The sequence below is a fragment of the Oncorhynchus mykiss genome, chromosome 6, assembly GCF_057628025.1.
Source record: "Oncorhynchus mykiss isolate SJ-2025 chromosome 6, ASM5762802v1, whole genome shotgun sequence".
Lineage (NCBI taxonomy): Eukaryota > Metazoa > Chordata > Actinopteri > Salmoniformes > Salmonidae > Oncorhynchus > Oncorhynchus mykiss.
Genome location: NC_143027.1, coordinates 42,325,001 through 42,349,511, shown reverse-complemented (window position 1 = coordinate 42,349,511; position 24,511 = coordinate 42,325,001). Strand labels below are relative to the sequence as shown.

The following is a 24,511-nucleotide window of genomic DNA, read 5'->3' as shown; positions in this document are numbered from 1 at the left end:
CTTGATATCTATCGCTCACTGCTTTGAGAATAGAGGTAGTCCACAAGCGAACTAAACTGGCCTATACTACATCTCTGTAAGAGAGATTCAGACAACTAGGCTAATGTCATCCAACAACAATAACCTACAAAGTGTAGGGGAGGTTTATTTCTTTGTTAATTCACCTTAGGACACGTGCCAACAAGGGCGCATCCAATTTGTTGCGATTATTTTCCTCCTTCCGGTCCGTTCCCAAACCAGCAAAATGTTGTTAAATATGAATAAAATGTTTCATAACTATTAAATAACATTCACTCATATATCCCTTTCATACACTGACCAAATTCCCACTTTTTTACCATGCCTACTGATATTTATAAAAGTGGTATACCTGCAAGAAAGGGGTTCATACAAACATTTCCTTATGCTTGTGCTTCTGTCGGAACTAGAAGCACAAGCATTACGCTACACTCGCAATAACATCTACTAACCATGTGTATGTGACTAATAAAATGTGATTTTATATTTTTTATAGGTAACATACTTCATCTTCTGTCTGAAATTGGTAATAGAGAATGAATTGTGTTGTTAGCTTTGTGGCACAACAGATTCCAAATATCCTAATGTTATCTACATTCAACATATCGGCACGGTTTACATTTTTTTCTAATACGCTAACTAGCCAACACCACCATTCATTCTCTGTGAGAATGCTAATGCTAACTGACGATGGCTTCTGAGTATTATACAACGTGGAAACAAACATTTACATTTTTTTTGTAAGATTTTTCCTCAACATAAAATTAACATATCTTTCAAATTCTGTTCACATAATTTAATAGTTTTGACAAATATAATTAATATTTAACAAAGTTTTACTTGTTTGCCAATCGGCCAGAAGGAGGAAAAGAATCACGTTCGATCAGGAACTGGATCAAGTGGGTGGGGCGTCAAAATCTGGATAGAAATTTATTTTAAATTATTGATTGTTGCGAACAGAATTTGATTCCACCCATAACTTCAACCCAAAGTGAGTCTGTCTGCAGTGTGACAGAGGCTTGAAGTGGTACCAATCATTTTGCCGGATTGGCCTAGACTAGGTCCTGGGAAAAATTCAAAATTAGTGCACTATAAAGGACACAACCTTAGTATCTGGTAGGGGAGTCTCATAGAATGATGTATGATTTGTATCTGATATGGTCAGACCCTTGAGAAGAGCATGTCGGTCTAGAACTTTTCTATTTCTTGATTAGCAGATAGGACACACAGATGCACACAAAATATCCTTGAGTGGGAGCAAAGTGCTGTCTACTGGATAGTGAGAGCTTGTTTTAGGGGGCTTACAGAAGAGCCCAGAGAGGGAAATAGACCGACAGCATGAGAGGACAAATTCTGGGAAGGGAGGAGGGGATTTGAAAGGGTAAGAGGTGTGTGTTTCTGGGGATGCAAGCAGACTGCTATTCCAGGCGTTAGGAGCGGTAACCCTGTCACTTCACATTACCGTCAGAGACAAGCTTCCTCTATGTGTGTGTGTGTTGGGGGTTGGATCAGCCACCATGACACTCCACATCACTGTTAAATTGAGCTCCTCGCGGCAATCTAGGAAGAGTTTGCTGACATACACACACACACCAGTATGGCTCTGTGGCTGTGGTCAGTTTAGTTATTGCACATCTATGGAAAGAAACCCTGTCAAAAGCAGCTCTTACAAGCACACAGTGAGTCACATGATAAACAACAGGGTTACAGTAGCTGGGCTCCATAATGATTAGTAAAGGTTCGTCATTAATCCCATCATGTATTTCTCATTTATATGTTAATTCCTAGTGGCTTGAAAACTGTCTGGGAGTAGCTAGGTTCCATAATGATTAGTAAAGGTTCATCATTAACCCCTTACTCATGTATTTCTCATTTACATTTTACTTCCCTAGTGGCTTGAATTGTTAAAAATATGCAGATTTCCATATCAATTTCAATTAGATTTATTGATTGCTTTGTTGTATAGCTTTTACTTTGTCTCATCAATGTCCTGTCGTTTGCTCCTTTTCTGTGGCGAGATGCAGGTTCTCTTAATAGGATTAAGGCTCCTAGGGGTCCGTCCCAATAGGCACCCTATTCCCTATAAATGCACTACTTTTGACCAGAGTCCTATGGGCCCTGGTCAACGGTAGTGCACTATACATAGGGAATAGGGTGCCATTGGGGACTCAGCCCCGTTCTACTATACCTTTCTGTGCAGATTAAGACTTAGGGCTGAACAAAGTAAAGAAAATGTCAATAATAATTGACATGAAAATAAGATTGTTGGTGATTAGACAAGTTTGTTACGCATAATTGATCAGCGCTAATAATCCAGAAACATAAACACACAGCTAGAGTCTCTACCTCTTGATGGTTTGTGTTTGCTTCAATCACTGAACTGAAAAACTCCATCACTAATCAGGTAGATGTGGAAAACACACGGGTGGGAAAACACCAGAGACTCAGGCCTAACGACTATATATCTCTCTAGAAGTGATTCAATGCTAATAATAATGTTTGTTATGCTGCCAGTGTAAGTAGAGGGTGTGTTTGAATCATTTAGATGTTATGTTGGAGAATGTATTTATCATATTAACCCGCATGGTGCTGTAGTTAGGCAGGCTTGCAGGAGTGTGGCGTTTTGCTCGACTTAGCAACAGTTATTTTATTGTTATTTATTTAACCTTTATTTAACCAGGAAGGTTTGGGTTTCTCCAAGTGTTCTTGACTAATGTTGGATTGTGGACTGCATGACGGCGTAGTTTGTTCAAGCCCTTAGCTGTTCAAAATGTGCTAGTGAGTCAAATCATTGAGACTCACAATATCACTTGGTTCCTAGCACTGGAACGAGTCATGGATCTTGGCAGTGTATGTTGATATTCCCTGGGTCTGCCGAGGGGTGGCATCCTCAAGAGCATTCATCCCTTAGTGCCAGGCCAGCCTCTCACTGCCTGGTGAGATAGGACCTTGCACACTATAAAGAACACAGAGATTAGGAGTCTGTCTGGCTCATCTCTCTCCCTCTAATGTGATGTGTGTTTATCTGTTTCAGAGATGAGCTCAGAGAACCTGAGGACATGCTTCCAGATAGTCAACGCCTACATCTACCTGTCAGCTACTGACTTCCTACAGAACTATGCTGAGGGCCTGTGCAGATCCTTCTGTAATCTACTCAAAGATATCACCAACGAAGGACAAGTCCAAGTTCTGAAGGTTGTGTGTGTGTGTGTCTGTGCTTGTGTCTGTGCTTGTGTGCCCACGCTTGCACCCTTTTGTACATTTGTTTTGACTTGGTTTTACTCTCCATTATCGATGCGCCGGCTTTAGGAATTTAATCATGGCTTCTCTGAGAATTGTATTTCTGGGAAAACTCCACTTCTAACCCCCCGGTGCACGTTTTGGTTTTTGCCGTAGCACTACACAGCTGATTCGAATAATCAAAGCTTGATGAGGTGGTTAACTGAATCAGTTGTGTAGTGCTAGGGCAAAAACCAAGACGTGCACCCGGGGGGGCAGGACCGAGTTTGGGAAACCCTGCTCTAGAGGAAGACAGGGATTTGTGGTTCGTGTATCCATTCTGTGATCCCTGCATCCCTCTCTTCCCCAATACTATACAGTACGGGGCTGGAGGGGAGCGGGTCGAGAGCTTCAAGTTCCTCACTGTCCACATCACTAAGGAATTAACGTGGTTCACACAACAACACAGTCTTGAACAAGGCACGACAGCGCCTCTTCCCCCCTTAGGAGGCTGAAAAGATTTGGCATGGGCACTCAGATCCTCCAAAAAGTTCTACAGCTGCACAATTGAGACTATTTTTGACTGGCTGCATCATCGCTTGGTATGGCAACTGCTCGGCATCTGACCGCAAGGGGCTACAGAGGGTAGTGCGTATGGCCCAGTACATCACTGGGGCCAAGCTCCCTGCCATCCAAGTCCTCTATATCAGGCGGTGTCAGAGGAAGGCCCTAAAAATTGTCAGAGACACCAGTCACCCAATTTATAGACTGTTCTCTCTGCTACCGCATGGCAAGCGGTACCGGAGCACCAAGTCTGGAACCAACAGGACCCTGCACAGCTTCTTCCCCCAAGCCATAAGATAGTAAATAGTCAACCAATAGCTACTGGGACAATCTGCATCGACTCTTTTGATTCTTCACAGACTCTGCTGCTGCTGTCTATTATCTTGTTGCCTAGTCACTTTATCCCTGCCTATATGTACATATCAACTTCAATTACCTCGTTCCCCTGCACATAGACTCGGTACTGGTAGCCCGTGTATATAGCCAAGTTATCGTTACTCATTGTGTATTTATTCCTCACGTTATACTTTTTTCTATTTCTCTCTCTGCATTGTAGGGAAGGGCCCGTAAGTAAGCATTTTACTGTTAGTCTACACCTGTTGTTTACGAAGCATGTGAAAAATAACATTTGCTTTGATTTGGGGGCAGTATGAGCCAAGAGTAGTGTATTGCACCAGTAACTGTGCAAGGTTTTGGGGCTATATCAGCTGTGAGAGTTAACGCTGTGCTCAAATTCACACTAAAAACAACAAGCACAGTGTTACTTGAACAAAGCAACTGCCCAGTATAAGGTGACTCTAATTGTCCTGCCCAGTATAAGGTCACTCTAACTGTACTGCCCAGTAGGATGCAAAGGTTGTTTCACTCTGGACACAGCCTGTACATAAAACTAATAGTTCAAATGAACATTGTACATGAGAGACCAGTGCTTGTTTAATCTAGCTGTGGATGAGGACTATGTTTGGTTTCCTCTTGATATCTCGGTGGGCCAAAGACTACAAATTTTACAAAGAAACAAACAAATGAGCTCTATCTACATCTTTTCTTCCCCCCAGCCTGTGTGTACAGTATGTCCATCAGTGTAAATCAGTTAATTGAAATAAATTCATTCGGCCCTAATCTGGGGATTTCACATGACTGGGCAGGGGTGCAGCCATGGGTGGGCCTGGGCGGGCATAGGCCCAACCAGTTGTCAGCCAGGCCCAGCCAATCAGAATGAGATTTTCCCCCACAAAAGGGATTTATTATAGACAGAAATAATGTGCAGCACCCCCTCAGATGATCTCGCAGGTGAAGAAGCTGGATGTGAAGGTCCTGGGCTGGTGTGGTTACACATGGTCTGCGGTTGTGAGGCCGGTTGGACGTACTGTCAAATTCTCTAAAACAACGTTGGAAGCGGCTTGTGGTAGAGAAATTAACATTTAATTCTCTGGCGGTGATTCCTGCAGTCATGCCAATTGCACGCTCCCTTAAAACTTTAGACATCTGTAGCATTGTGTTGTGACAACTGCACATTTTAAAGTGGCATTTTATTGGCCGCAGCACAAGGTGCACCTGTGTAAGGACCGTGCTGTTTAATCAGCTTCTTGATATGCTACACCTGTCAAGTGGATGGATTATCTTGCCAATGAGAAATGCTCACTAACAGGAATGTAAACAAATTTGTGCACAAAATGTGAGCGAAATAAGCTTTTTGTGCGTATGGAACATTTCTGGCCTCTTAGCTCATGAAACATTGGACCAACACTTTACATGTTGCATTTATATTTTTGTTCAGTATATACTTGGTGATCTGGTTTCTAAAGTGATTGATGTGGTGTTCATAGCTGCATTGGCTTGTTCAGTGGGTTTGGGAGGCTGACGGGAATTTGATGAGAGGGGAGGACTAGAGGGAAGAAGAGAGAGTATGAGAAGGATTAAGGGTGAAATGAGGTGGAGATGTGTACAGACTTTGGCCAGCACTGTCGATTTGTGAGGAGAGTAAGAGGGAAGGAGGGAGTGAGAGGAGGAGAAGGGTGGTGGGCTCTGAAGGACAGAGTTGTGCGTGTCTGTGTTTTTTCTGTGGGGAAAGTGTCAGCCACTTGCCTCCCTGTTAAAGAGGATGACTGAGGAAAAGCAGCTCAAGTCTGCGATGCCAGTGTGAGAGACAGAGGCCAGGCACTGTGCTGCTGTGTCCCGCTGGCCCCTGAGAGAGAGGGAGAAGGCAATAGAAAGAGATGGGGAGAGGAAGTGAAAGAGAGGGAACAGAGAAGTGGGGGAGACAGAAAGAGTAAAAGAGAGAAAGTCAGGGAGATGGAGAGATTAAGAAAGATGCATGAGTCTCGGTGTCAGTTTACAGCCACCTGTTTGAATCCACTGCCATCTTGGATCTAGAGTGTGGAACCAGACAATCCTTGTATTCAGAAGAAGGCTCACATCTCTCTCCTACCTCAGTTTGTTGCATTTAATTGAGTGTGTGGAATAGTTCTAGATTAGAAACGTTTTAAAATATATGGTATTATTTTGTGAAAGCTTCTCTCCCACCCTTCCTCTTTCCCGCTCCTCCTCCATTCCCCATATATTCTTCATCAAGCACTATAACAAGCCATTACACAGTGTATAAAACAATGGTCTTTCCATGACATACTGACCATGTGATTCCAGATGAAACCTATGATCCCTTATTGATGTCACTTGTTAAATCCATTTCAGTTAGTGTAGTTGATTAAAGATGGATTCTTAAGCCTTGAGACAATTGTGACATGGATTGTGTTTGTGTGCCGTGGGCAAGACAAAATATTGAAGTGCCTTTGAACGTGGTATGGTAGTCGGTGCGGTTTGTGTCAAGAACTGCAACACTGCTGGGTTTTTTGTGCTCAACAGTTTCCCGTTTGAATCAAGAATGGTACACCACTGTCCCGACAAATTGAGGCTGTTCTGAGGGCAAAAGGTGGTGCAACTCAATATTAGAAAGGTGTTCGTAATGTTTTGTACACTCAGCGTATATTTACCTTGAAGAGCTGTGATGTCTGAGTGGGAAATGCAAAAAAAATAAACACTTTTCCAATGTTCACATGCATACTAATACATGTGTGAAATAAGACAAATATAAGCACAAATTATTATTACACATATACACACCAGTGGAGTCTCCTCAGGGGAGGACCAAAATAGTGAATATATTCACGTCACCCAATCATTTATTAAAACACACTGTTTTTGCAATGAAGGTCTACAGTACCCTCAACAGCACTCTGTTGGGTAGCACCATGGTGTAGCAGGAGGACAGCTAGTTTCCATCCTCCACTTGGTACAAAACCATGGTTCTCACCCCTTTCCATAGACTTACACATTGACAACTTCTGGAGGACATCCTCCAACCTATCAGAGCTCTTGCAGCCTGAACTGACATGTTGTCTACCCAATCAAAGGATCAGAATGAGTATAGTACTCAAGCTAAAGCTAGCTAGCACTGCTGTGCATAAAATATGGTGAGTAGTTGACTCAGAAAGACCATAGTTGAACAGAGAGAGAGCAAGAGAGAGAGCGAACTAGCTATATTCACTTCCTTAGCTAGCGAATGCAGCTAGCTAGTTAGGCTATTCAAATACCCAGTTTAAACAGAGAGGGATGTTATGTTAGCTAGCTGGTTATGGCTATCCAACACTGGAACTTTTCCAAGTCAAGTTTAGCTTTCAGTTTTAGTAATTATGCCACTGTCCCTGCAGGTATAACTAACTGGTAATCTGCTTGCATGCTCACTGTACGCTGTACTGCGGGTTTACTAATGCATTAGTTCTAGTAGCGATGTTGACTATGACATTAGCTAATTTGGTGACAACGATGTAGGCTGTGTGTAGCGGTTAGCGGGTAAGATATAAAGGTTTGGCTTAGAAAGTGTTTTTTGCCTGGTCACAGACAGCTGATGTGTTGTGCACTGAATTCCACAAGTGAAGGGAAAAGGTAAAAGGAGGAGAGTACGTCGATGCGAGAAGGAGCAAAGCGATCATGCTGTTTGTATGTGGCTGCTATAAAAGGGAACTGTGTTTGCGTGTGATCAGGGGTGTATTCATTATGCCGATTATGTTGAATAACGTTTCTTAAACGGAAGCAAATGGAATGAAACTGGGATGAACATACCTGAATTGGTCCAATAGAAACTCTTTTGCAACTATTGGACTAATGATTACACCCTAGATCAGCTAGCTGCAGGCAAGAGTGTGCAAGGCATTGTTGAATGTGTCACTATCTTCCAACTTGATTACTCATCCTTCTCTCGACCTCTGTATGGGAAACTTTCATTCCTAGATTGTATTTTTTATTTATTTTACCTTTATTTAACTAGGCAAGTCAGTTAAGAACAAATTCTTGTTTTCAATGACGGCCTAGGAACAGTGGGTTAACTGCCTGTTCAGGGGCAGAACGACAGATTTGTACCTTGTCAGCTCGGGGATTTGAACTTGCAACTTTCCGGTTACTAGTCCAACGCTCTAACCACTAGGCTACCCTGTAGCAGCCTTATAATGGGTTTAGGAAAAAGAAGTGTCATGTAGTAACTTAACTATCGATGTTACATTAAGCTGAGTGAATGGAATATGAGTGACAGTCATCCAATATTCTGTCATAGAAATAAGGCCATGCTAATATTTTTATTTTATTTTTTATCTTAAACGCACCGACCGCCACTGACACACCATTTCTGAGGATGGGTAGGGTAGCTACAGGAAGTGACTCTTAGTGACGCTAATTAACTTGTTACTCCTCCAGTGCGGTTGTCGATAGCAACAGAGCAGAGGTGACGCCACTCGCTGCTAATTGACACACAAATTGATGAACAGAGATGCTGCTGTGTTTTTCTCAGCTAATGAGGGGAACTGAGGCAACTGATTGAGGTCAGAGATGTATATTTATAAATATGTCTAAATATACGGCTCTGGTTGAAGTGTTTTTTTTTTCTCATCCTGTTGTTAGTAGTTGTCGGTGCTGTTTTTGCCTCTAGATCATTCTATAGGTTAACTAGTTGATCCTGTCGTGCTGTTAACTTTCTACTGACATCACGTCTACGGAGCACTATTGTCTACTACAGAAACTGAGTTGATGTGCAGCATGTCTGTATTGTACCAAAAGTTGCATATTCAGTGACTTGTTGGTGAAGTCATCACGTGTACATTGTTTAAAAGTTGACAGTAGTCTCGATAATAGCGTTTACTGTAGCCTTGGTAATAGCTTTTAATATGATGTTACTCCTAAAAAGTTGATAGTTGAGACGTTATTTAGAGACCAGAACGGGTCGACAAACATTATTCCAGATATTTTTCCATTTTGGAATATAATGATGAAACACTCTACGTTCTTCTTAGTGAAGCATCATCCATCTCGCCTGCTTATCTTCCACTTTCCATGGGTTTGGAGTTGAATATTATGTCTATTAATGTATTTTTAATAATGTTTCGCCTTTCTATGCTTTTTAGTAATAGACTTGACCTTTACCATTCCAATATACAGGAGCCTATAATTTCTTTAGAGGTCTTGCTCACCCTCCAAAGTGCTGCATGCATTCATTGAATTCATTTTCTTGGAAAAGCTCTCAGCCGCTCAGCCGTTACCACGTTGACAACCTACATCGTCATTCATTAGCTTAAATGTTTAAAAAGTCAACTTGCTAACTGTCATTTCTCTCCTTACTTCAAACGCAATGAGGGAACTTTAAAATGGCATGGATATTTTTTGGCATGGGTTATTTTTTTCATTATGATTTTTATATGCCTCCCTCATTGTCTGTCTGGCATGTTTTGTTCTGACAACATGAAAAAAATGATGTTATTATTAGAAGTTAAGCTCCCCTGGAAAGTACTAGGAAAGAGCATTATTACGCTGGCCATGCAGGATCCGTATTGGAATTCCATTACCTGGTTGTGTGTGAATTTGTGTTGTGTGTTTGTGTAATCTCTCGTGGAAAGATTCTGCGTGTAAACCGAAATAAATCTGTCGGGACTGAATTATTGATGGGGGAAAAGTCTATTGTTAAATATCTCAATATTATTTTGGCTGATATTATATGGATTATTGACTCTTTGTTTTTTGTTTTTTCTTCTTCTAGGTAGCGTTAGTTAGCGCTAGTCAGTTGTACCTGACCAAAACGCCGGTATTTTTAATCCTATAGTTTATTCTCCATTTTATTTTAAAATAGTGAGCCCAACATGTTTTCAGCACTTTTATTTCCATGACTGAGAAACTAATTTTCTCATCTCTCTGCACCAGATAAACACCGATTGTACAAAACATTAGGAACACTTTTATTAATATTGAGTTGCACCACCTTTTGCCTTCATAACAGCCTCAATTCATCTGGGCATGGACTCTACAAGGTGTCAAGCATTCCACAGGGATGCTGGCCCATATTGACTCCAATGTTCCCAGTTGTGTTAAAACCTGTTGTGACTCGGGGGCAGTATTTTCATTTTTGGAAGAAAAAAAAACGTTCCCGTAGTAAACGGGATATTTTGTCAGGACAAGATGCTAGAATATGCATATAATTGACAGCTTAGGATAGAAAACACTCTAAAGTTTCCAAAACTGTAAAAATATTTTCTGTGAGTATAACAGAACTGATGTTGCAGGCTAAAGCCTGAGAAAAATCCAATCCGGAAGTGCCCCATGTTTTGAAAGCACTGCTTTCAAATGAGTCCGTATTGAGCAGTGGATCGGCTATCAACCAGATTACACTTTCTCTGTATTCCCGAAGGTGTCTACAGCATTGTGACGTAGTTTTACGCATTTATGTTGAAGAATAGCCGTAGGCGGCTACATTGTGCAAGTGGTCACCTGATGCCCCCAGAGAGATTCTCGCGTAAAATACAGACATAGCCATTACTCCAATCGGTCCTACTGAAAAACTAATTGTCCTGATGGATATATTATCGAATAGCTATTTGAAAAACACCTTGAGGATTGATTATAAACAACGTTTGCCATGTTTCTGTCAATATTATGGAGCTAATTTTGAATATTTTTCACCGTTTTTGTGACTGCAATTTCCGGGCGATTTCTCAGCCAAACGTGACGAACAAACGGAGCTATTTCGCCTACAAAAATAATATTTAGGGAAAAATGAACATTTGCTATCTAACTGGGAGTCTCGTGAGTGAAAACATCCAAAGCTCATCAAATGTAAACAATTTAATTTGATTGCTTTTCTGATTTCCGTGACCAAGTTACCTGCTGCTAGCTGGACATAATGCTATGCTAGGCTATCGATAAACTTACACAAATGCTTGTCTAGCTTTGGCTGTAAAGCATATTTTGAAAATCTGAGATGACAGGGTGATTAACAAAAGGCTAAGCTGTGTCTCAATATATTTAATTTGTGATTTTCATGAATAGGAATATTTTCTAGGGATATTTATGTCCGTTGCGTAATGCTAATTAGTGTCAGGCGATGGATGGCTGGATGTCTTTTGGGTGGTGGACCATTCTTGAAACACACTGGAACTGTTGAGTGAAAAACCAGCAGCGCTGCAGTTCTTGACACTCAAACCAGTGCATCGACTGCCATACCCAGTTCAGAGGCACTTCAATCTTGTCTTGTCCATTCAATGGCACACACACACACACAATGGCATACATGCACAATCCATGTCTCAAGACTTAAAAATCCTTCTTTAACCTGTCTACTCTCCTTCATCTACACTGATTTGAAGTGGATTTAACAAGTGACATCAATAAGGGATCATAGCTTTCACCTGGATTCACCTGGTCAGTATACATGGAAAGAGCAAGTGTTCATAATGGAACCAACACTTTACATGTTAAGTTTATATTTTTGTTCAATGTATGTATGTATGTATGTATGTATGTATGTACACTGAACAATAATATAAACACAACATGTAAAGTGTTGGTTTCATGAGCTGAAATAAAAAATCCCAGAAATGTTCCATAAACACAAAAAGCATATTTCTCTAAAATGTTGGGCGCAAATCTGTTTACATCCTGTGAGTGAGCATTTCTCCTTTGCCAAGATAATCCATCCCCCTGACAGGTGTGGCATATCAAAAAGCTGATTATACCTCTTCTGGATAGGACCCTTCATCTCAATTTCAGCCATAAAATGACATACCCAAATCGAACTACCTGTAGCTCAGGACCTGAAGCAAGAATATGCATATTATTGATACTATTTGAAAATAAGCACTTTGAAGTTTGTGTAGATGTGGAATATAATGTAGAAGAATATAACACAATAGATCTGGTAAAAGTTCAAACAAACAAAAAAAGTGTTTTCTACATATATATTTTTTCTTCTTTGAAATGCAAAAGACAGGCCATTGAGATAGGATGCTGGGGATAATGTAGATGTTGTTCACAACAGGGCAACACGAGAAAGTGAGAGCTACATAATATTTAGTATGAAGTGTCCCTCACGAGTTTCCCCAAATATACCCAAGTGGCCGAATTGGTACATTTTCAAGTACATAACCATAGAGAACATAAATTCTATGGTAATCAAAAAGTAAGTTTACACACCCAGGAAAATAATAATAAATAATGAATCATTAGCTTCCCTACGTAAAAGGTACTAACATGAGATGTAACGAGAACACTAATCCAATGCCTCCCAACACACAAGTGAACTATTTAAGATACGGGTAAGTTAGCAGCCAACACTGATCTAATGTCATAAGTACACACACCACAAACCACACACAAAGTGAATACTTTTTGAAATGTACAATTAGAGTATTTACAATACCCACAGTCCTCTACACAAGATTGTGCTGCTTATGCCAAGTCCCATAGCAGTCTCTTTTTGCTGTGAAGCAGAGAGTAACAGCACAAGTAGTGCAGGTGATGGGATATTTCTTGTGGCTAAGAATACAACGACTCCTCCCCGCTGTACTCTTTTGGCCCTGAGGCACATTCAGGTCTGCAGTTACGTAATTTGGCAGGTGAACTCCACTGGTGGCAGGAGTAGAGGGGACAGAAGGCGCTGCCTTCTATATATATATTGTGTGTGTGTGTGTGTGTGTGTGTGTGTGTATAACAATGTAGAATATATGTGTATGTATATTCTACAGTGTAGAATGTATGTGTATTATATATATATTATACACACATACATATACACACACACATACTCATTGTAGAATATATATATTCTACAATATGGTGTGTGTATGTGTATATTATATATATATTTATTTATATAGATATAATATATATGTATATTTATTAATATTTATTTATATATAAAGATATATATATATATATATATATATATATATATAATACACACACACACACACACACACAGTTGAAGTCGGAAGTTTACATACACTTAGGTTGGAGTCATTAAAACTTGTTTTTCAACCAATCCACAAATGTCTTGTAACCTTTCTGGCGAAGGTGTTCTGCTAGCGACCCACCTCGACAACATTGTGTGAAATTGCAGAGCGCCAAATTCAAAATATAGAAATAGTCATATACATCTCAAGACATCAGTCAGGAAGTTAAAGCCTGGTCGCAAATGGGTCTTCCGAATGGACAATGACCCCAAGCATACTTCCAAAGTTGTGGCAAACTGGCTTAAGGACAACAAAGTCAAGGTATTGGAGTGGCCATCACAATGCTCCGGCCGTCAATCCTATGGAAAATGTGTGGGCAGAACTGAAAAATCGTGTGGGAGCAAGGAGGCCGACAAACCTTACTCAGTTACACCAGCTCTGTCAGGAGGAATGGGCCAAAATTCACCCAACTTATTGTGGGAAGCTTGTGGAAGGCTACCCAAAACGTTTGACCCAAGTTAAACAATTTAAAGGCAATGCTACCAAATACTAATTGAGTGTATGTAAACGTCTGACCCACTGGGAATGTGATGAAAGAAATAAAAGCTGAAATAAATAATTCTCTACTATTGTTCTGTCATTTCACATTCTTAAAATAAAGTGGTGATCCTAACTGACCTAAGACGGGGGATTTTTACTCTGATTAAATGTCAGGAATTGTGAATAACTGAGTTTAAATTTATTTGGCTAAGGTGTATGTAAACTTCCGACTTCAACTGTATGTATATATTGTAAAGCAGCGCCAAAATGCAGGTGTTTCAGCCTAGCTAAGTACTTTCTGGGTTAGTGGGGCAAGTCAGCAGAAAATACGGAGTGTTGCACCGTGATTTGCTCAGTGTTCTGTAACTCATGGGGAATACACTACCATTCAAAAGTTTGGGGTCACTTGGAAATGTCCTTGTTTTTGAAAGAACATTTTTAAAAAAAATCCATTTAAAATAACTTAAATACAGTGTAGACAATGTTGTAAATGACTATGATTTTTAATGGAGTCTCTACATAGGCATGGAGAGGCCCATTATCAGCTACATTATCAGCATTGCGTTCCAATGGCATGTTGTGTTAGCTAATCCAAGTTTATAATTTTAAAAGGCTAATTGATCATTAGGAAACCCTTTTGCAATTATGTTAGCACAGCTGAAAACTGTGGTTCTGGTTAAAGAAGCAAAAAAACTGGCCGCCTTTAGACTAGTTGAGTATTTGGAGCATCAGCATCTGTGGGTTCGATTACAGGCTCAAAATGGCCAGAAACAAATAACTTTCTTCTAAAACTCTTCAGTCTATTCTTGTTCTGAGAAATGGAGGCTATTCCATGTGAGAATTTGCCAAGAAACTGAAGATCTCGTACAACGCTGTGTACTACTCCCTTCACAGAACAGCGCAAACTGGCTCTAACCAGAATAGAAAGTGGGAGGCCCTGGGTGCTCAACTTAGCAAGATTACAAGTAGTGTCTAGTTTGAGAAAGCAACACCTCACAAGTCCTCAACTGGCAGCTTCATTAAAGAGTGCCAGCAAAACACCAGTCTTAACGTCAACAGTGAAGAGGCGACTCCGGGATGGTGGCCTTCTAGGCAGAGTTGCAAAGAAAAAGCCATATCTCAGACTGGCCAATAAAAAGAAAAGATTAAGAGGGCAAAAGAACAGACGCTGGACAGATGAGCTCAGAGTAGATGAACGGATGATATCCGCATGTGTGGTTCCCACCGTGAAGTGTGTGATGGAGTGGAGGTGCTTTGCTGTTGACCCTGTGATTTATTTAGGGATTTCTGTTAGCATTGTCATGCTGAAAGACCCAGCCACGTTTCATCTTCAATGCCCTTGCTGATGGAAGGAGGTTTTCACTCAAAATCTCACGATACATGGCCCCATTCATTCTTTCCTTTACACGGATCAGTCGTCCTGGTCCCTTTGCAGAAAAACAGCCCCAAAGCATGATGTTTCCACCCCATGCTTCACAGTAGGTATGGTGTTCTTTGGATGCAACTCAGCATTCTTTGTCCTCCAAACACGACGAGTTGAGTTTTTACCAAAAAGTTATATTTTGGTTTCATCTGACCATATGACATTCTCCCAATCTTCTTCTGGATCGTCCAAATGCTCTCTAGCAAACTTAAGACGGGCCTGGACATGTACTGGCTTAAGCAGGGGGACACGTCTGGCACTGCAGGATTTGAGTCCCTGGCGGCGCAGTGTGTAACTGATGGTAGGCTTTATTACTTTGTTCCCAGCTCTCTGCAGGTCATTCACTAGGTCCCCCCGTGTGGAGGATTTTTGCTCACCGTTCTTGTGATCATTTTGACCCCACGGGGTGAGATCTTGCGTGGAGCCCCAGATCGAGGGAGATTATCAGTGGTCTTGTATGTCTTCCATTTCCTAATAATTGCTCCCACAGTTGATTTCTTCAAACCAAGCTGCTTACCTATTGCAGATTCAGTCTTCCCAGCCTGGTGCAGGTCTACAATTTTGTTTCTGGTGTCCTTTGACAGCTCTTTGGTCTTGGCCATAGTGGAGTTTGGAGTGTGACTGTTTGAGGTTGTGGACAGGTGTCTTTTATACTGATAAGTTCAAACAGGTGCCATTAATGCAGGTAACGAGTGGAGGACAGAGGAGCCTCTTAAAGAAGTTGTTACAGGTCTGTGAGAGCCAGAAACCTTGCTTGTTTGTTATTGACCAAATACTTATTTTCCACCATAATTTGCAAATAAATTCATTAAAAATCCTACAATGTGATTTTCTGGATTTTTCCCCCTCATTTTGTCTGTCATAGTTGAAGTGTACCTATGATGAAAATTACAGGCCTCTCATCTTTTTAAGTGGGAGAACTTGCACAATTGGTGGCTGACTAAACTTTTTTGCCCCACTGTATATGTAGATTGCTGACCTTTAAAAAAAATATATATATATCCATTTTAGAATAAGGCTGTAATGTAACAATGTGGAGAAAGTCAAGGGGTCTGAATACTTTCCGAAGGCCCTGTATATTTCTTGAGGTTGTTTTGCATGCAAAATTACTTGAAGATGAATGACTGTCAGTGTAATTACATGCTTAGTTCACCACTGTAGGAGAGGACACAGTTGTCACAAAATATATTTTTGGGAATGTAGAAAGAAAGTAATTTGAGCAAAACATTTCAGTGAATCGATGATTCGTAACTTTTCAACAGATTTTCTGACCGATGCATCTTAAACATTTGAACCGGGGACCGATGTTGTGTTGCTGAATCATCCCTATTAAAGAATTTAATCCCATTTGAGGACAGAAGCAGAACAACAGAGTGACGAAGACTCAGCTCAGAGAACGTTTTCACCCTCTCCGTTCTCACTAGCCTCGGTTTTATTCATTAGTTCACACCGTAGCAGAATGTTTTGCAATGGAAAACAAAAACAGGCGTTTATTAGATAAATTCAGGTAGGCCCTTCCCTGTTCTGGCCGTTTGCCCAAGTGGGACCACCCTGACGGTGTGAATGCTCCCATTCGGTTTCACTTGGAACAGAACGTTTCTCCACCCATCCACTGTTGATTGCATCACCAATTCCCCCCCCCCCCCCCCCTTCAAAAAACAAGGTGTGTGTATAACACCATCCCCTTTAAGGCTCTCGTGGAGGAATGGATGGTCACCCTTTATAGCCTATTAAATATTTTAACATTACAACCAAATACTTTTATTTTTTTGCCAGCAGCGCAGTTGCGGAGAACCAACGCTCTGAATAACAAATAAACTGCCTAACCAGTGCTGCTAAGGCAAATAGAATGGTCAGGTGAGCGGTTCCCTCATTTGTGTCTGGAAGTAGCTAGCCAACGTTAGCCAGTTTGCTTGACTGCTGCTGTTGGGTTGATCCGAGCGTTCTGACCTTACTCCTCCGCCAGAGCATCTAATGTGGGCTCCGAAACGCTCTGAATTTACAAATGGACAATCTGACAACGAGTTTACGAAAGCCCAGAGTGCACTCTGAGCACATAGTATAAACCAGCTTTTAGTCTTTGTTTTTTTAGTACATGGCCTCACGTGAATATGAATCGAGCCGGTAGGTCACATATTATAAGTGCAACAATGCAGGCTACATGTGAAGGTTCATAAAGGAAACGACCTGGGATACACCATTCTCAAACGTGCACATGAGCGGTTTCCTGTGACAGTGATGAAAAATATCTGTTAGAAACTAAGAAAGAGAGGGAGATCTAAAGATGCATCATCTAGCATGGGTTACTTGCATGACTAGAATTATGCCTTTGGCTGCTGGGCAATAAAATTATGTTGATTTGAAATCCAATAGAATATGAGAAGAATGTTGGTTTCAATGGCATATAAAGTGTTTAGAAAATAATTTCAAAGTTACTTTGAAACGAGGTAAGACATGCTTCATAAAATTACAGAAGTCCATGTTTTAAACAATTAAGTTTATGGTTAAATAGTGTCAGAATGTTGACCGCCGCAGCTCAGATTCAATGTGGGTGTTATGCTGTGCGCACTCTCGGGTGACCATTTGATCTGAACTAACCTTGCCTCTAGTATGTCGACAGAATCAAGCCTTTAGACATGGTTAATTATCCTTCATTATATTTATCAAACATGACTGGTGTTTAGCCCATATTTATGTAATTAAAGTTTGGCTCCATTTTCTGGTGCCTCATGTCAGCATTGGTTTGGACATGAGGCTTTTTGACTCGTCTCAGACGAAAACCAGCGTTAATGTCGAGCCCTGGCTGAAATGTTCCATTAAGTTGTTTTGTATCGTGGTGTCAAATGTTTGAAGTTGAAAGATCAAACGAAGTGAAATGTTGAAAAGTATTAGAGGGAGAGGCTATTGAAATAGTACAATTCTGAGAATATGTTAAACTGTGGAGAGGTCAGGGGTTATGTCCTGATTGTGTCTTTGATCATGGTGCTGTGGGCAGAGGAGAGGAGTCTTTAGATCAGATGCCCTGCTATTCATGTCATAACACACACACACACACACACACACACACAACAAACACATACTTACACACAAACTCATTAATATCGTTTATCCACTATCCTATGTTAACTAGGGCTGGGAATTGCCAGGGACCTCAAAATATGATATTATCATGATACTTATGTGCTGATTCGATGTGTATTGTGATTCTCACTATTTTATGTGTTGCGATTCGATATACCAATTTTATTGCAATTTGATGGTCGAGAATGTATTCATACCCTTTATTCCACATTTTTGTTCCAGCCTGAATTCAGAATGAATTAAATGTATGTTTTTTTCCTCACCCATCTACACTCAAATGTTTTGAAAATGAAATACAGATATCTCATTTACTTAACTATTCACACCCCTGAGTCAATACATGCTTTTGAAAGCAATAACAGTGGTGATTATTTCTGGGTAAGAATGGTACTCTGTAATGTGTACTGGATTAGCCTGAAACCTAACACTTTGTATTCAGGATAAAAAGTTAATTTCTTTGCCAACATTTTTGCTGTCTTACTTTAGTGCCTAGTTGCAAACAGGATGCATGTTTTGGAATATTTTCATTCTGTACATGCTTCCTTTTCACTCTGTCAGTTAGGTAGTATTGTGTAGGAAATACAATGTTTAGACATCAACAGATTTCTCCTATCACAGTCATTCAGTTTTGTAACTGTTTTAAAGTCACCATTGGCCTCATGGTGAAATCCCTGAGCAGTTTCCTTCCTCTCCGACAACTGAGCTAGAAAGGATGCCTGTATTTCTAGTGACTGGGTGTGTTAATACACCATACAAGGTGTAATTAATAACTTCACCATGCTCAAAAGGATATTTAATGTCTGGTATTTTTTATTTTTACCATCTACCAATAGGTGCCCTTCTTTGAGAGGCATTGGAAAACCTCCCTGTTCTTTGTGGTTGAATCTGTTTTTTGAAATTCACTGCTCGACTGAGGGGACCTTACAGATCATTGTATGTGTGGGATACAGAGATGAGGTAGTCATTCAAAAATCATGGCAAACACTATTATTGCACGCAAAGTGAGTCCATGCAACTTATTTTGTGACTTTAGCAAATGTTTACTCCTGCACTTATTTAAGCTAACCATAACATTGGGGTTGAATACTTCACCTTACCGTGAGATGCTTACTTACAAGTCCTTAACCAACAATGCAGTTCAAGAAAGGGTTGAGAAAATAAGTACATTCAAGTAAAAGTAGTAAAATAAAAATAAAAAGTAACACAGCTATATACGTGACTCACCACCTGGATTCCATCTTATGTAGCAAAATTTGAAATTGTGTTTTTTACATTGGATAAAAGTAGAGACTCAGAGCTACCAAATGCTATATCATACACTGCATTTGAGGAAAGTAATGCTGCTTTGAAAGTTGATCAACTTGTAAACTCACTTTTGAGAAAATGGCCTTGAATGTTTTGGTATCTCGTGAAGAGCTCTTCTTTGTCTACACCCACTTCGAATTGTTCACACCCTCTTAAGCTTTAGTCCCACTGATCTTGTTTTGCTCTCGTAGTGCACACTTGACGCTCTGGCCAATTATTTGTTTACCTATGGATAACATGAAAACAGCCTAACCAGCTCTGCTGTCAACAATTTCATTACGCTTTTTTTCAGATGTTTACTGACACCGGCCATATTCAACGGGTGTTGTACACACGTCATGTAACGTTAGCTAACGAGCCAGCCAGTTAATGTTAGCCAGTTAAACAACAATGAACAGTGCTAACAATGCCACAGTGCTGGTACCTAATCAACCAGGTTCAATGTTAGCTAGCTAACAGGCTCTATCTAGAAAAGCAAATGGTTCTGGGATATGAATAATGTCAGCTAGGGAGCGAGCCAGCTAACATTAGCTAGCTAACAGTACACTTTAGCTTAAGACATATTGCTAGCTAGCTAGGTAAACAATGAACATAGCTAGGTAAACAAAGCGTAAGTTCACACATGTCTAACGAGCCAGCCAGCTAACAACCAACTAACAATACACTTTAGCTTAAGACAGGTAAACAATGAACCTAGCTAGGTAAACAAAGTTTAAGATCACACACGTCACTTAACGTTAGCTAACGAGCCAGCCAGCTAACGTTAGCTAATTAAACAACAATGAACACAGTGTCAAATCATGTTACTACCCTGCATGAATACGTCTCTGGGATACGAATAATGTCAGCTAGGGAGCCAGCCAGCTAACGTTAGCTAGCTAGCTAACAGTACACTTTAGCTTAAAATGAAACCACTTTGTCAAAATTAGAAATGTGTAATATCTGAAAATGTAGCTAACTGTCTTAACTGCATACATCATGGATGTGTCTTCCTGTCAGGAATGCCATACCATGGTTGCCCTTAGTTTGAAGATGTAATTCAGAGACATGTGTTTTCTCCATCTCTTTAGCTATTATACTCTAATTCCACTGATTTAAAAACTTGATTTTCCAGAAAGTGGAAAGCAACACTTATGCAGTTCCATTTCACAATACATTTTTAAAAAGCTGCGTTCAACCAGATTACCAACACGGACTGACGAGCTCAAATAGACAGACACCTTCAATATGGCAGACCAATCCAAACTCCTCTCTCGGCATGTCCAGCCCACTCATTATCACAGCCAATCATGGCTAATGAGAAGGTTGAGTTATTTTTCTGTGGTTTAACCAACAAGGCTCGTAATATAACAATTGCATTTGTATTTACATACGGCATACAAGTTTGTTATAAAGGCACAGGAATGTCCGACAAGGCATTTCTGCCAAAAAACACATTTTGATTTACGTTCAAATGGTTCTCATGTGAAGTCGTGACTTGCGACATACGCTTAGTATCCTGAATCGGGTCACATATACAGGGTGTACCGGTACCGAGTTATTGTGTACATTTAGGTAGGGGTAAAGTGACTATGCATAGATAATAAACAGCAAGTAGCAGCAGTGTAAAAACAAAAGGGGGGGTCAATGTAAATTGTCCATTGGATTAATTTTTCAGCATTCTTATGGCTTGGGAGTAGAAGCTGTTAAGGAGCATTTTTGTCTTAAACTTGGAGATCCAGTACTACTTGCCTGTGCGGTAGTAGAGAGAACAGTCTATGAATTGGGTGACTGGAGTCTTCGACAATTTTTTGGGCCTTCCTCTGATACCGCCTAGGATATAGTTCCTGGATGGTAGGAAGCTTGGCCCCAGTGATGTACTGGGCCGTACGCACTACCCTCTGTAGCGCCTTACGTTCAGATGCCAAGCAGTTGCCATACCAGGCGGTAATACAACCGGTCTGGATGCTCTCAATGGTGTAGCTGTAGAACTTCTTGAGGATCTGGGAACCCATGCCAAATCTTTTCAGTCTCCTGAGGGGGAAAATGTGTTGTCGTGCCTAGAAATTGTAAAAAACAATTAAGTTACGAGTTGAACTTTAATTAACAGATGAGATATGTTGGCACGACTGCCTTTTTGCATCTCCATCCCAAAGACCTTGCTTGGAAGTGTACTTTGCCAGACTGCCAAGAACCTTGCCCTCATCCAGGCCAAGGTGGCGAGACACGGTAGTGATAACACCATAGGCCTTGTTGATCTCTGCACCAGACAAGATGCTCTTGCCAGCATACTTGGGGTCCAACATGTACGCTGTGGCGTGTATGGGCTTCAGGCAGAAGTCTTTGCGCTCTTTTTATTTATTTTAGAACTGCAGTTTCCTCTGTTTACTACGGGAACGTTTTTTTGTGAATGAAAATAATGCCCCCTAGTCACAACAGGCTAACTAGCTGGTTTTAGACCTTGGGGTAGGTGTTCTCTTCCAGGCTGTTCATTTTAGGGTTGAAGTACAGTTTCAGGCACAGGACCTGGAAATAGAGGTTTTCACAGGTCCAAAAAGTCGAACCCTTTCCCGAAATGATCCTGGGGCTTTCCCACCCAGACCCGATATGCATAAAATGTTTGCACGAGAGGGAGGAGCCGTTCTAGTAGGACAACGAGTGATCAACCAACCAAACCGCATCGCGTTATAGTAGACTAATAGCTGTCTCTTTCTCTCTCTCTCTCTGTAGGTGGTAGAAGTAGCTCTGAAGGTTAGCCCCGTGTTAGGAGCCCACATGTTCCAGCCCCTGCTGCCTTCTGTCTTCAGAGGGATCGTGGATGGAGAGGTGAGCTACCTGTTAATGCTTTGTACCTGTTCTGGAGCTGGGCTTTGGTTAGCTAAATTCCAGTAGCTTTCCATAAATTCACGGGTTTTCCAGAAATCCTGGTTGGCGATTTGGGGAAAGTTACCAGCATTTTTGCAACCTTAGTCTGTCTCTCTCTCTTTCTCTTTTTCTCTATCTTATGAGAGCTCTGCTTTAACTGCTATGGCTCCCTGTCAGAACCTTCCATAGGAACCTTTAGTCTCTCACTCACTCACTATGGGTTCCCCTTATGTCGTTCCCTGTCGAATACTAAAGGACTAAATTGAATAACAGTATAAGCCATTTAGCCTTTATAGGTCACTGTAAACTGAGTGTATAAAACATTATACTCTTTCCATGACATACTGATCAGGTGATTTCAGGTTGAAGGCTACTTCAATCAGTGTAGAGGAAGGGGTCGAAATAGGCTAAAGGATTTTGAACCCTTGAGACATGGATTGTGTATGTGTCATTCAGAGGCTGAATGGGCAAGGCAAAATATTTAATTGCCTTTGAACGGGGTATGGTAGTAGGTTCCAGGTGCCTCCGGTTTATGTGAAGAACAGCAACTCTACTGGGTTTTTCACGCTCAACTTTTTCCTATGTGTTATGTGTATTAAGAATGGTCCGCCAGCATTGGAGTCAACATGGGCCAGAATCCCTGTGTGCTTTCGACACCTTGTAGAGTCCATGCCCTGACGAGTTCAGGCTGTTCTGAGGGCAAAAGGAGGGTGCAGCTCAATATTAGGAAGGTGTTCTTGATGTTTTGTACACTGTGTATGTTTTTGGTTTAAAGGAACATAATTGACCAACGTCAGTTCAATTATTACAATTCCATTTCGTTCCGTTTTTTTCTTTGAACTCAATGCACAGTTTCTCTCGAAATCGAGAGGGATAGAGATCAGAGGTTTCTCTACCTGAAAATACATGATATAAGCAATTGATAGTTGATATTCAGCAGTCATAAAAGTATGCCTTATTTAATTTGAAGATCTACTGAAATAGTGATTTTGTCAGACAGCATAGGCAGCAGCTCTATAGAGATGATGACTTGGAATTAAATTAAATCAAATAAAACAGAAGTAATTTACACAACTGACATTATTTTAGTGAAGTAATGTGAATAAATTATAGTTAATAATTGATGAGTGGTAATAGACAGTAACTACCATTATGGGGCTTTTATTAATTGTTTTCTGTTTTACAGCATTCAACTGACAAAATGCATAATCAATTTAATGTTTTTTTTTTAAATATATATCGAAACTGAAATCCTTGATTATTTTTTAATAATCGAAAACGAACCAACCTCAAAAAGCGCTAATTGCTCAGCACTACTGTATGTCAAACTCATACAATTACCTTGACTGGTTTGTTCTGAAAGCGCTCAAGGTTTTATGCTTTCATCAGTTACCTTGGCATATACTGTACTTACTCATTGACAGTAATACGTACATGCTCCTCTCCACATCGTGTTTTCAGCATTAACCCTGCTCTTTCTTGTGTGCGTGTTTGTAGCGGTACCCGGTGGTGATGTCCACCTACCTGGGAATCATGGGAAGAGTCCTGCTGCAGAACGCTAGTTTCTTCTCCTCTCTCCTCACACAGATGGCCAGCGAGTACAACCAGGAGGTGAGACACCTTGCCAACTAGTAGAGTGGTGGAATGGTAGGCATATTGGATGTACCATATGGCCCGTAACTCTAACCAGGAGGTTACATCATTTAACCCCCCTCTCCCGTAATTTAACTTTGTTACCTCCGTAGTACTTAAAGCAACAAACATTTTCCCAAGATGTCTTTTTGTTTAGATTTTTATTTATATTCACCCTCTATTGTCTGTACAACTTTTCTTTAGCGACAGAGAATAAATGAGAGAGAAATTCTGCTCCCCTTCAACAGCAGCCAAAATTATTAAATCACGTTCAGTCCACCAAAGTATTCAGACTTTTTCCACATTTTGTTACATTATAGCCTTTTTCTAAAATTGATTAAATTAATAAAAATCCTCAGCAATCTACACACAATACCCCATAATGACAAAGCATAAACAGATTTTCATACATTTTTGAAAATGATCACCTGTGGTAAATTGCATTTATTGGACATGATTTGGAAAGACACACACCTGTCTATATAAGGTCCCACAGTTGGCAGTGCATGTCAGAGAAAAAACCAAGCCATGAGCTCGAAGGAATTGTCTGTAAAGCTCTCAGGCAGGATTGTATCGAGGGGAAGGGTACCAAAAAATGTCTGCAGTATTGAAGGTCCCCAAG

General features: G+C 40.6%; 1 protein-coding gene across 3 annotated transcripts in view; it reads left to right on the top strand.

The window, feature by feature from the left end:
* Positions 1–24,511, top strand: part of ipo11 (importin 11) — a 233,640-nt gene that overhangs the window by 135,682 nt on the left and 73,447 nt on the right. For all 3 annotated transcript variants that reach the window (XM_036980135.2, XM_021606535.3, XM_090237953.1), the window contains 3 exons: positions 3,053–3,213; positions 22,123–22,218; positions 23,755–23,868. In XM_036980135.2, the coding sequence (XP_036836030.1) occupies positions 3,053–3,213; positions 22,123–22,218; positions 23,755–23,868 (371 nt within the window). The remainder of the gene's footprint in view (positions 1–3,052; positions 3,214–22,122; positions 22,219–23,754; positions 23,869–24,511) is intronic.